Below are 13,825 nucleotides of genomic sequence, written 5' to 3' on the forward strand. Positions count from 1 at the left end.
GGACAGCCCGTCGTGGACACCCTGAGGACAAGTGTGTCTCACGCTGTGTGATGAGGGACCACAGGCCACAGAGACAAGGGCAAATGCCAAAAGCCAAAAGCCAAAAAAAAAAAAAGATAGGTTCTTAAATCCGGAAGACTGGCTTTTAACCCAGCAATACAAAGTCAGCCCAAAACTAAAAGCCCAGCAAAGGGTGTGAGGCAGCAGCGGCACTGGACACCATCTTGCTTCACCTGCCTGCACTGTCCCATCCCACCCCCTACCTCCTGTCCCCCACACTCCACCTGTGTCTTTCATACTTGCATAAGAAATACATTAGTGGAAGACAGAAGTTTAAAAAGGAAAAATGTAAACCATAAGCCCATGTCGTCAATAAATCTAATTTTTATCTTTCCCTCTCAGTTCTATCTACAAGGCAACGTAACTTCTACTGTTGGAATTCAAGTAGAGATAATTTCCTCTCCTGCTTCTTCCTACTCGTGACAGTACCTGAGTATTTCCCCCCAGAATCCGGACGGCCCCCTGGCCCTGGTCTACCTGCCCAGGCCCACCTGGATGATTCCTCCTCTGCAGCCCCCCAAATGGCATCTCAAACACTGTTGCACCTGCTGGTTGTGTGTCTTCCCTGCAGCCCTCAAAGACTTGGCGCTCCTGCTGCATCATACTCATCTGCGAACTTGCAGGGACCAGCCCATGGAGGGCACACAGCGAGTGTTCATTTAACAAATCAAGGCAAATGGATGAATGTCTGTTCACTGCTGTTCTTGAACTTCATACAGCAGCAGATATCCCGTAAATGTTTCTGTTGGTACTTCGTGACCCAACTCCCTTATATCATGTCCCGAATGTACTCTGCCTTGTGTGGCTCATGGGAGGGCAATGTTATTTCTCCTGATGTGGTAAAAATGTCACACGTGTGACTCTGCTGTTAATGATTATCCAACAATGCCCAAACTGACGCATGTTTCGAAGTCTACAGTGAAAGAAGCCTTCTGAGAGATCTCCTTACCCGTCTCCGTCAAGGTGGATTTTTGTGTCGCTCCACAGTCGGAGAACCATCCCAATGGTACAGCTTTTACTACGTGGGAGGGAAGAGAAGACGCCTAGAGTTAGGGTCCACCCGCCTGCACGTGGTCTTCCCTCGCTGTGTCTCCACCCAGCCTGTCCAGCTCATGGGGGACCCACCACCTGCCCTGCGTCCAGCTGCCTAGGTGTGTATCTGGGAGAAGCTCTAAGGCTGTCTGCAAGGACTGCTCACCACTGAATTCCAGAAGATGTGGGTCTGGGATGGCCAGTGACCCCAGCTTAGAGACAGTCACAGGGAACTCTGACCCCAGCATTCTGGTGTGGCTGCAGCTCCCTAAATGCCAGGTCTCAGCTGCGGCTCTCGGGGGCCAGGAGTAACCAGCTGACCACACGCCCACATTGCAGCAGGGTTGAAGCCGCTGATGGCTGGCACACGCCTGGCACAAGGCCACACACAGTCCGGGGGACACAGGCAGGTCGTGGCAGCCACCCCCAGCCTCCTGTCCTGGCGTGACAGGGGAGGGGAGAGTGCCAACACCATGACTGGAGTTCACTTCTAGACCTCTGTTTCTGTACCTTTTGTGCAGCTGCTGTTTTAAAAACTAGTTTAATCTGCTTTTGTTTTGCCCATCCTAACAGTGAAATGATACCTGACCACTTTAGAGCCTGGCGCCGCTGAGAAACACAGAGGAAAAGAAAGGGCTTTATCAGAGGGTCTCCTCGGATCACTATGAAAACTCTTCAGGCATTTGAAAAAGAGTCTGCTTGTGAGAAACAGCCGTCACTGCCAAGGGCAGCTCAGACAATCTCCAGGGATCCTGTGCTGACATCTCTGCTACCGCCTAACAGCCCCCCAGGGAGTACAGTTACACACACGCGACTGTGCACACAGGCAGCTCTGGGGTTCAAGGAACCCACTCTCCCTCCAGAGCTTCGGCAGCCACGGGGGATCTTTTCCACCCTCTGCTTCTGTATCTGTGGGGAAGGTAGTTTCAAGCCCTTTGGGTCAAAGTGGGCTAAGCCTTTTGTGTTGGGCAAATTCTCTGGTGCCACCCTGCAGTCCTACCCATTCTTTTTCTTTTAACATCTTTATTGGAGTATAATTGCTTTACAATGTTATGTTAGTTTCTACTGTATGACAAAGTGAATCAGCTGTATGTATACATATATCCCCATATCCCCTCCCTCTTGCGTCTCCCTCCCACCCTCCCTATCCCACCCCTCTAAGTGGTCACAAAGCACCGAGCTGATCTCCCTGTGCGATGCGGCTCCTTCTCACTAGCTAACTAGTTTACATTTGTCCTACCCATTCTTGATGGGTTAATGATATTTCCTTTGTAGAGCTGCAAAATAAAATTGACGTTGAGACTCAGAGCTCCCAGGGTTACTCAGCTGTGTCGCACTGGGGAGAGGCAAGAAGGGGGCCGCTTGGAGCCCAAGACAGACGTGTAGAAAGCCCAGGCTGGAGGGTGCCCTGGGAGGATGTGGGCAGACCTGGACACTCGCCCTTTTTCAGCACCGACGACCCACACCAGGGACTGGAAATGAGGAGAGAAAACGGCACAGAGAGCTACATGGAGCACAGACTGGGGAGCCACAGGCCCAGGTCCGTGGCAGGCGGAGACGAAACGGTCCTTAGGAAACCAGGGCAGCATCTAAACTGCCCTCCTCCGTTAAGTGCAGAGATGGGGAAGAGCCTGGTGAGAGCTACACACGGTGGGCAGAAGGCCACGGAAGACTTCCGCTCAGGGTCTCAACCTGGAGTCAAGAGTGCAGACCAGAGACCAGGACACGTCTGTAACAACTGTGCCAATTCCATCACGTCCCCTTATCTGTTATTGCTGTGAGTCTCCACTAGTCCTGTAATGAGTGACAGTGAGATTTTTACAGTGAAGGAGGGCCTGTGGGTTTATATATATGGGAAGTGGGGACGGGACACGTGGTCAGGGAAACTGGGTCTTTTTAGAGGAAGCACAGCCCTGAAGGATAAAACGGGTGGGTGGGGGTACCTCTAGGGGAAGGAAACGGTCCCCGGTCCCCAGGGCCGGTGCGGCAGGGACAGAGAAGCGGGCGGGGCCTGCGCGGGGGCTGGAGGTGTAGGAAGGAGACAGGCCTGTCCTTTACGGGCTGCAGAACACTAACAAGTGGAGGACGGTGTTCGTGCTCACAGCACCCACGGTGTTCCCGAATCTGAAACAAAATAACCGCAGATGGCCCCTGCAGGGCAGCTGCTCTGATCCCCAGAGGAAGCATGTGTAGATGTGACTCCAGGGGAGAACCCGTGAGCCCGCTGTGGCTGGCGTCATCCCATGCTCTCTCCTGACACTGCATTTGGACCCCCTCTCCTCGCGGGGAGTCCTTTTGGGGGCACCTCATCTCTCTCTTTTTTTGAATAAGGAAACAAAATCTCATGGCAGGAATTTAGAAAAACAAATGTATCATGCTCTCAGCAGGCCAAAGGCTTCTGTAAGGACGAGGGCTTTGTTTTCAAGCTGGAGATGGATAAAAGCGCCCAGTTCCCGGCCCCTATGCCTGGGCGTGGGGGACGCTGCATCCGGCCCGACAACAGGAAGGTCCATGTGGTTCCCGCTCACACTCTGAAGCCTCTTGACCCATGTCCCCAGCACAGGAGACCAGCACTGGCCTTAGAGTTGGCACCTGTGCTTGGGCTGTGGCGCAGGCTGGGACAGCGGAGGGGACGCTGGCCTGAGCGCAGAGTGTGCAGCAGAGGCGAGAGGACCCAGGGAGCGGGGACACGCTGAGAACTGAGGCTGGTGCCCAGCGGGCAGAGGAGGGGCAGGGCGCTTCAGAGAGTGGGTGAGAATGAGCACGTGGGCCTGTGTGTAAAGAACGGTCTCAGGGTGCTCGTGTGTCTAACCTTCGTCCATCTAGACTGTGAGCTCCAAGGGAGCAGAGGCCAGTCTCTCCCACTGATGTAGCCCCCACGCCTGGCAGGGCACCTGGCAGGACACCTGGCAGGACACCTGGCACACTGAAAGCGTGTGCGAACAAGGGCACACCCCGTGACGGTATGAACAGATTGGTGAACGAGGGGGCACAGGGGACAACGAATGGGAAGGGAATGAGTGGGTCTACACCACAGGTCTACAATAAAAACCCAGTTGTGAGTCCCAGCTCTGTTACTAGGACGGCCTTGGTGTAACCACTCCAGCCTCTTGGGCTTCTGACTCCTTGTTTGTAAAACGCGAGTCATAGGACCGCCTACCCCACGGGGCGAGATGCTTATGAAGCAGGGGGTTAACTGCTCTGTGCTCTCTGAGCAAAGCCACGGAGATGACCTGGAGGGGGCGGGGGGCAGCCTCCTATGAGGCCCTGGTGGCTCGGGCTGAGACGATGGGCACATTCTCCAGGGAGGCAGCTTCCAGCTCAGGGCCAGAGAGCATTGCTGGGATGGATGACACATGGTGGGGGAAGTCCTGCCCCCAAAGGCCCTCAGAAAGGCCGGCCGGCCACTCCAAGAACAAACATAACCGTAACACCGTTGAACGTCTCTTTGCCGCGTGACCAACGGACGGAGGCCCGGCCACTTCTGAGGGCACCTGCCTGGGAGCACCCCAACCTGGAGCCCGGAGCCCTGTGGTCTCCAAGGGGCTCCTCGGAGCTCACCCCTTAAAGCACATCCTGACACAGGTCCTTCCAGATCCAGACTTCCCCACCAGCTGAGGCTACGGGCGCCAGCTTGGACTCATGTCCCTAAGTGAGCTGCAGAAACTCACTCAGAATGCTCCTATGTACTGGGAACGAGGTCATAAAGGAAACACCTTCCCTTTTAGTTCATTTACTTGTGACAAGCAGTGGAGTCCTGGCCACGAGTGTGGAACGAACCCCACACTTCCCCATCACTGGGCCCGTCACCCCAGGTTCTGGTGATGGTTCCCTCCATCCCTGAGCTTACAGGCTCTTTGAGGCCGAGAACCGTGGTTACTATTGCTTCTCTGTTTTCCTGGGCTGAGCCTACTGCCTCATACACAGGAGAAGGCAAATGAATGGTTTGCTTAATGAACGAGCAAATTAATGAATGATGAATAAAGGGCGTCTACTTTAATCCAGTTTTAACAACTTCAGGTTCTGCAATGAGCTCACTCGCATTAACTTATCCTAGAGGTAAGGAGAGTCGTGCACCTTCATTTCGCACACATAACAGGGTCTATGATATAACTAACCTGGCCTCCAGTTATTGGGAAATCCCAAACCTCTCCTCAAGCCTCTGACCCAGGACCCATCAACAAGTACTTGGGAATCCACGGGATATGAATACGGCATAAGGTGCTCGATACGACGCCGATCGATCACATACTTCTACATGGGATGGTCGGCCTGGAGGGCGCCTTCCTGCTTTACCTGGCTGGCTCTTGCTTGTCCTGGGGTGTTCGCCACAGCCGTCACCTCCTTCAGGAAGCCCTCCTGGTTAAGGTGCCCTCCTCTAGGGCACCCCTGATAGGACCCAGGGTTAAATCTCTAAGCACAGTGCAGACCCTGAGCTCTCTGAGAGCAGAGACTGGACCTAGCACAGCACTCGGCACACAAGAGCTAAAATCAGGGGCTCCACCGTTCCCAGTGCCTGATCACCCCATCACCTACCATCACCAGCCCCCGTGGATGTGGGACCCTGAAAACCTTCTTCCAGAAGCAACTCTTGCCCCCATCAGAGAAAGGAGCCGCCGTCCATCAGACTCACCTTTCCTTACTGGAAAAGTCGACTCCCAGCAGGATACTCTCCTCCGTGTCCTGGCGCCCGCTGCTGTCCACCACCACCATGTAGCGGGCCCGCTCAGCCCAGGCGCTCTCCAAGCGCACAGCCTAGACAGGCAGAGATGCTCTTACTGGCCTGCCTTGCCAGATGGTCACCTCTTTCCTTCACCAATCCAAGACCAAAGACTTTTGTTTCTACCTTTCCCCCGTGAGTTTAGGAATTTAGATGAAAACTCCTACGTCTCGTTTATATCCCCAGCATGAAGGATGGTACCTGGCTCAGAGGAGACCCCCAAAGTTTGTTAAAGGGGTTAACAAATGAATTCCAGTGAATGATGATTCCAGTTTAGCACAGACTGACCCAGAGACCTGACACCCCCTTTGTCTGCACCTCTGGGTACCGAGGAGCAGAGCGGGCTTTGGCTTTTGAGAACGGTTTGGGAGAACTTGCTCTGATGTAAGAGCCCCACCCCCCCAAGCCCCTGCTCGTCAAAAAGTCCCTACCAAATTTCACAATTAAAAATTAAAACTTGCCACTCGCGTCTCTTCTTACCAGCTTGATTCTATCTTCACAACGCAGAAGGTTGATCATTACTTGAAGATGTTGAGGCAGGTCCCCTGTTGGATCAATGAAGAAAGTTTAAAAAAGGTCACCCACCCATTTTCTAGGCAGGATAGGTTAGAATAGGCTGATTCCGAGGGTCTGAAAGAAGACCTGGACTTCCCTTAGTCCACTCCTGAATGTTTTGCACGAGGATGGGTGAGACAGTTTATTGCCACGTTTTTAAAAGTTGCTTTTATTTTCTGAAATAATTGCAATACGGGTTGCATAATGAAAATCTGAAAATGAAGACAAGTCTAGAGGAGAAATGTTATTAAATTCAGGCAAACATGACTTTGCGGCGGGGTGGGGGGCAGCAGAAACTATAGACACAGCTGAAGACAGGGATTTGCTAAGGGTTGGTCTGAAGGAAAAAGGACTGGGGGTCATTTCCTGCTTTCAACTCCTACATTTTCCATAAGAGAGAGACATGACTTCTACAACCAGGAGGGGAAATGTTTAAGTGACTCCATAGCGAGCAGGTACGTGCTGGGTACCCAGAGACATAATCTGATTAAACAGCAATGTCATTTTTTTCTTGCTAAAAATTATGTACTCGTTTGTTTGTACCTCCTTGGTTATTTAAAAGAGGCAGTAATGGGGCTTCCCTGGTGGCGCAGTGGTTGCGAGTCCACCTGCCAATGCAGGGGACATGGGTTTGTGCCCCGGTCCGGGAAGTTCCCACATGCCTTGGAGCGGCTGGGTCCGTGAGCCATGGCCGCTGAGCCTGCGTGTCCGGAGCCTGTGCTCCTCAATGGGAGAGGCCACAGCAGTGAGAGGCCCGCGTAGCACAAAAAAAAAAAAAAAAAAAAAAAAAAAAGAGGCAGTAATCCAGAGTCAGCTTTTGAACATCTCTGAGCGGCCCCAGGGTCCCAGGGGTGCCTCTGGGCTATAGGGACGGGAGGAAAGGTTCTCTGAGGCAGTGAGTCTCCACAGCTACGCAGGATCCACCTCACCGAAGAAGGGCTGTGTGTCCCAGGCACAGGGGCCCCCGTACCTGAGCTTCGTAACTAGCAAGGAGCGAGGGTGGCTCTAGTGCCACTTTTTTCCTAGCTTGTGTATTTCAAAAAAAAAAAAAATGTCTGCATGGGGTTCTTTCTGAAGAAATGGTTCATCTGTAAAGATGCTGATCTAGAAGAAAGTGCAGGGAGTAACTCATAGAAAATCCATATTCATTTCAATTTGTGCAACACCCTGAAGAAAGAGAATTATCTTTAAAAAAAAAAAATTACCCTATAGATCACAATTAGAACCCCAGAGGAATCAATCCATTGGATGGGTTCCTTTTGCAAAAGCATCCTTTGAATTTTAGGGGAGATTGACAAATGATGTCCAAATGGTACTTCCTGCCTCAGAGAGGAATCAGGTCGTTGGAAACGTGCCCCCTCGTCTGTTCTCTTACAGGATCCCACAGTGGAAGACACCCTACACTGGCACCACGTCCTATGAGGGACGACTTGGAGGTAACGGTCCCTGTTCCCATCTTGTCCCCAACAGCACCCTCACCTGTCGTGTCACCAGCGTGATTGGGATGGCACACAACCACCATGGCTGGTTCTGGGCCCACCTGGGCCCCACCCCCACCCCCACGATCCACTCCGAATCGCAGCAGCGCACAGACGAAAGCAGAAACCAACCCCTTAACTGATGAGTGGCTCAGTGAAAGGGACGTTTTCCACACAGTGGGACTGTCTGCTGAGATGTGCAATTGCTGACAGAGAAAAATCCCAACCCCGGCCTGGTAGCCACACACAGTCTCTGTACGTTCAAGTGTCCAGTAAGCAAAAAAAAAAAGGTACGTTCAAGTGTCCAGTAAGCAAAAAAAAAAAGGTACGTTCAAGTGTCCAGTAAGCAAAAAAAAAAAAAAGGCAGAGAATGTGAGCCTAAAGCATAGGTCAGCCCTGGAAAGAGTGAGGCTCAGCCTGACTGGACTGGCTGACATGAGCTGAATTACTTGACATGGACAGAGTGAACCCTCCACTGTACTCGGCTCAGCATGGGGCTTCGCTTAGGGGACTGTGGGTCGTCCAGGGGACTTGACGTGAAGTCTAGTCTGTGCCTGCCCCAGGGTCTACTGAGCATCTGTGGACAGTGGGCGCCCCCCGTCTCTTGGAGTTCACCAGCCCTCCTAGACCCTAGGGCAGAAGAGCCAGCACACTAGGCTTCCTTCCTACTCCCGTGTACATGCCAGAGATGTGCCAACCAGCAGGACTTAGGGTTTTTACACGACGGTTTTGCAGTCACACACAGGCTCACACACAGTACGAAAATATTCTTTGAATTAGAGGAAGGAGGTATTTCATACTTAGGGAACAAAGCTGAGCACTGGCTTTGTTTACGGGTTATGGTTAAGACACAAGCAACAGTTACACTCTTAACAGGGCAGAACCGTTAGCAAATTCAAGAACGAAGGTTCTGTTCATAGTGGTATTGTACCAGCAGTCACCGTAGCAATAATTACAGCAATGTACGCTGAGCACCTAAGAGAAGGTAAGTCTGTTTATGTGCGTAAATTTTAAATTCCACGACGTCTGAGTTACCAATATTTGATGCCCGTTGTAAAGATTAGGAAACCGAGGCTTAGAAGTTGACGATGAAGGTTCTGTACGGCTGTCGAACTGGGATCAGAAGCCACGTCTGTCTGGCTCCAAAGCAAATATTCTTACCATGAAACACACTGTCTCCTTGGGCAGGAAGATCGTTTCCTTAGCTTAAAACAGACCTAAATCTTGATTATAAACATCAGTATGTGAAAATATTGACTGAGCCTTCGTGTTTGCTATAAAATGCAAGATAGGAAGTTCTAACCTAAGCACTCAGCTCCCAAATGAGGCTGGATGACTTGAGGTGAGACAAACAAGATGATCCAAGTGACCAAAAAAACTGGCCCCAACTGCTAGCTGCTTTGACCTGCCATTGTTCTGAAAGGCAGAGGCCTTTCCAGCTCCTACTCCGACACGTGCTGCCCGTTCAAGAAGTTCCTGCAGAGGCTCCCCACCAGCTACAAAGATCCATTTGTACGCAAGTGTTTCCTGAACTCCTCTCTCCAAACTGCCTTCAGGTTCAGAGTCAAGTCACCTAAGAAAACCAGTCTTGTTACTTTGCACGCATCTCTTATGTGCTTCCTTTTGGACCTCAATTAATACTCAGTTTGATCCCCACTTTATCACTTCTGTCTACTTCCAAAAAAACAAACCCACCGTTAAAGAATAAAGACTTCCCACTCCAGTACATGCCCAAGGCTCGTAAAGAAATTCCCCAAATGAGAGTTTTCCAAAAGCTCAGAAAAATGACGTACTAGGCACGTAGGACCCCAGGGTGGTTATTTTCAAGGGGACCACATCTGGCTATAAGGCGTTCTGGTGCATTTGTTAAAAAGTCGTCCTGTAACTTAAAATCTGCAGTTAACTGATACACTGGGTAGGAAATCTTTATATCCAAACAGAAAGCTGCTGACCTTCTTATGTAGACACCGTGGCCAAAGGGTCGCCGGCTCCCAGTGCCATCTGGAAAACGTGCGTCCCTGCTCGAGAGCCTCTCCCTGCAGCTGTCATTACAAACCTGTGCTCCACTATTTCCCTGGCCTTGAAAACCAGCAAAGTGCTCACCACCAGTAATGGAGGGTTCCTCTGTGGCCCAGAAAATAAGTCCCAGGGTAAGAGCGTCAATTTAGAGCCATCACCTGCATGCTTGTGGGGATGCTGAAGACTCCGCTGGCCTTGAGGGCTGCTTCCCTGTTGTAAGAAGAGGGCTGCTCCTTTCACCATGAAAAAACTCTCACTTAAGCTGCGGGGGGGAAAAAACCAGAGCGCAGTTAGGCTGGAATTCACAGAGGAGAATGGGCAGAGACATGCTGCAGAGGAAAGGCTGGAGAGTGGCATGTAAAGTGCAAATGGGATAAAATAGCTTCTATAGTAATTTCACACCATACTCCCCCCAAACCTTTGCTACAAGCCTGCTGCTGGAGAGTTTACGTGATAAAATAATGCTTCGGCTAAAACACCCAAGGTTCTCCGTGGGCTCCTCCAGAGCTAGGAGCCCCATCCTGCAGGATGCTGTAAAGGGACCACTCTGTAATACAACATCTTCTAAAAATAGAGACCAGCTCTCTGATGAGCAGAGGGTGGCTCCCTTCTTGAATTTTTCGTACTCTTGCTGTTGATCTTTGCTTCTAACTCTCTGAACTTTTAACAACCTCACTGCTTCTTGGTGTCTTCCCTTTACAGAATACAAGGAAGATGAAATCAACTTTCACTATCTGTTTGCATCTTAAGAAAAGTGGGTGGCTATTGACCAGTTTAACTTAGTCAAGCTTGCTGTGTGGAAAACCTGTAGAAAATCTCAAGTTGACCCAATGAATTTCTCAGCAGAATGAATCTTTGGTCTTTGTTATTTTAATAAAAGCAATCACATTTATATTCAACATATAATTTTAAAAATTACAATAAAAAATTTCACTTTCACGATCTGGCTACCAAAACAAAATCTTTATCTTATGCAGAAATTAAGACTGTATAAACCAATGGACTGTATTAGCTATTAATTACCACCAATTATTTAAAAATAACATCATCTCTGAAAACTACACATAAGACACACCAAAATTAAGTGTTTTTTTTCTGTGGGGGGAGGGTTGTACCACCTATAATTATCTTCTATTTCTTAGCATCTTCCAAACTTACTATATTGAGCAAATATTAACTTTTATAAATGATTTTTTAATTTTCAAAGTAATATAAACATGTACTATACTTTACAATGCAAAAACATTTCATGTTTATTAATTTTGTAAAAGAAGATCACAAATTATAGGGAACTATACAAATCATTCATTCTCTCTTCAGCAACCAATAAACAATTTGATTTGAAAAAAAAATCTCTAAGTAACAGAAGTGCTATTTTTTTTTTTTTAATAGAAAGCAAAGCAATTCCTGACAGAAACACAAGGACATTTTCTGTAATATAAAACAGCAAAATCACCACTGCCCCAGACAGCTAATGTAAGTAGTTAAACACTCTCATCCTGGACTGAAAAACTCAGCTAAGTCTAAAATACAACCCTAGGAGCTAAGAAAACTCACCACATGGACTAGCATTTAAGTCAGCAGCTCCTGGAACTGAAAAATGGTTGTCTTCCATACTATGAAGTCCATAATAAAATCTGTTCATTTTTCTGGTTAAGTTCTCACGCTAAAAATCATGACGGCTCAAATACCAAATATGAAGGTTTCAGTTCTGCCCCTCTCATCCAGGCCTTTGAGTTACGGACAACTTGGCTTTCTCTCCTTCCTAAAGGCAACGCTTTACATATGGACAGCACTTCTGCATCTACCATCATGCATGTACTGCCAAGTCATCCTTTCCACTCTGTGAGTCCCGTATCTGTGCTGCAAGTTTCAAGTGTTGAGGAGCCCAGGACTATAAATAATGGAAGAAACGAGAAGCACCCTTTCTGTGAGGCTCACTTACCCACGGGAGACAAAAAGCTCTTCAGCATCCATTGGCCAACAGAAAATCCAGGTTGTCTAGTTTTAGCAAATTGCAGACTTACCCAACACTTTTCCACCCCCGAAACGTATCACCCACTCCTTCCTTAAAACCCTACAACTGAGTTTGCTTTCAGAACTATGCTGTTTTAGATAGACACGGATCACTTACTACCTATTCTCATCACTGTCTGAAAGACTCCAAAACACATGAAACTTCAAACAACAATCAGTTCATCGAAGCAGCTGGGGGAAAAAAATCTTTGCAAGGCATCATCAACCTGTTTTTGTTCATGAGTTTAAAAAAAAAAAAAAGGAAAAAAAAAAAATCCATACTGACCAGAAACCTGAGCCCTCTGGAAACAGCCAGCCATTGACGGTGACCTTTGCCTTGGAAATCATGGGCAAAAATTCCCCTTGGTTTCCCTTACATTTCCTTGGGGGAAAAAAAAAAAAAAAAGGAACAATGCAAAAGCATAGGCTGGTTTTATCCCATGATCACTTACAAGGCCAGTTGTTCCTCAGTGTTCCTGAGGCCAATACGGAATCACAGCCTCCCAGCTACACGTGAAGTCAGGGGGCTGTGTGGACGGGGGCCCTGAACACTGTGCCTCTGTCCTCCTCCCGAAATTAGTCACAGGCGTTTACTGTAAAGAGGAGATTTGAAGCTGCAGGGAAGCTCAGAGAACAACACATCATCCCAAGCCCGCGAGATGGTCCTGCATCTGCAGAGACAGTAAGCAGATACAGCACGAGGAAAACCTCACTGGATGACTCTCGGAGGCGAGAGGCCACAGAGCACGGCAGTCATGGGACTTAGGAAAACGAGACACAGATATTCTTTATGACCCTGTTTCCCGTCTTCTGCTCTGAGCTCACTCTGGGCCCAGAGCCTCCTGCGCCCTGTGGGCGGCTGACGTGAACACTCTCTCCCAGCCAGGGGCCAGGGCTCTGATAGGAGAGGCGCAGAACCCGATTCAATCCATCAGTCTCAAGACACCCCGCCGGGGAAGGCAGTCCCTTACGAAATCCATTTCGGGGTTGGGGGTGGGGGGCACTCGTACTTTACTAGGTTCTGGGGACAAGGAAACCAACTCACAAACCACCCATCCCAACTATGGAGAAATCAGCCTTCTGCCCAAAGATGCTGGTGCCCTGAAGAGAGCGACTAAAGCTCCAGGAGGTCAGACCCAGGCAAACAAAATGGAAAAGTCCTGACGGCGGATTAAGAACAAGTTCAGCCCCTGGCCTCCCTCCTCCATCCTCACCGCTTTTATCTCCACAATACAGATATGTCTCAGACCCCGGTTTTAGGAGATGACACGGGCTCATAATTTCTGCAGGGCACTGCAGACAGACAGGATCCTCCAGAAAACCCCAGCCCTCAGAGCAGCAACAGTCAGTGTCATCCAGAAACCAAGACACGGCAGGGGCGGGTGGGGGGGGGCCAGAAATCAGCGGTGGCGATACTTACTAACTTGGGCTGGAAACCTCTGAAGAGCAGAAGTAGGGAGCTGGCTGGCTGGAGGTGCAGACGTCAGTACAACAGAAAAGGTCCGGGACTGCCGTGGTCACATCATGAATTGAACTGCCCCCAGCCCCTGCCTTTCCCGCCCTCCAGAGAAGGATAAACGTCTGAAGAAGAGGCTGGACGGAGCCGTCCAGGAAAGCAGAGTCCCGGTCCCGATGGCGTTCCCACCCAGACGGCAAATGGCTCTGGTGGAACTCTCGTCCTTCCCTGATATTTGGGTTTAAAAAGGCCCTTGTCCCTGCACATCCTGATGAAAGAGGGCCATTCACAGGGAGCAAAACAGCTGAAGTTCCTCTAATCACTTTACTCCTACGGCTTTGCAGTGGGCCTTGGGAATGAGCAGCAGGGTGTGTATTAGAAACCGCGAGGAAAAACAGCTTGTGGCCCAGTAACCCGCCCCGAGCCATGAGGACCCCATCCTTGTTCAAACCGTCACATATCACCAACCATTCACCCAACAGTGACCGT

The 13,825-nt window shown here is 49.8% G+C and overlaps 1 protein-coding gene across 4 annotated transcripts in view; it reads right to left on the minus strand.

Moving 5' to 3' along the window:
* SSH1 (slingshot protein phosphatase 1) overlaps positions 1–13,825 on the minus strand; it is a 62,080-nt gene that overhangs the window by 23,378 nt on the left and 24,877 nt on the right. For 3 of the 4 annotated variants that reach the window (XR_010933274.1, XM_067700473.1, XM_067700471.1), the window contains exons 3-6: positions 10,023–10,126; positions 6,293–6,357; positions 5,726–5,847; positions 1,010–1,078 (exon numbers count right to left, since the gene is read on the minus strand). Coding sequence is in view for 3 of the 4 variants with exons in the window: in XM_067700473.1 (XP_067556574.1) it covers positions 1,010–1,078; positions 5,726–5,847; positions 6,293–6,357; positions 10,023–10,126 (360 nt within the window). In the remaining variant the exon portion in view is untranslated. Of the gene's footprint in view, positions 1–1,009; positions 1,079–5,725; positions 5,848–6,292; positions 6,358–10,022; positions 10,127–12,166; positions 12,244–13,825 lie in introns of those variants that run through there. The other variant, XM_067700474.1, reaches the window with a different exon arrangement.

The sequence above is a fragment of the Pseudorca crassidens genome, chromosome 12, assembly GCF_039906515.1.
Source record: "Pseudorca crassidens isolate mPseCra1 chromosome 12, mPseCra1.hap1, whole genome shotgun sequence".
Lineage (NCBI taxonomy): Eukaryota > Metazoa > Chordata > Mammalia > Artiodactyla > Delphinidae > Pseudorca > Pseudorca crassidens.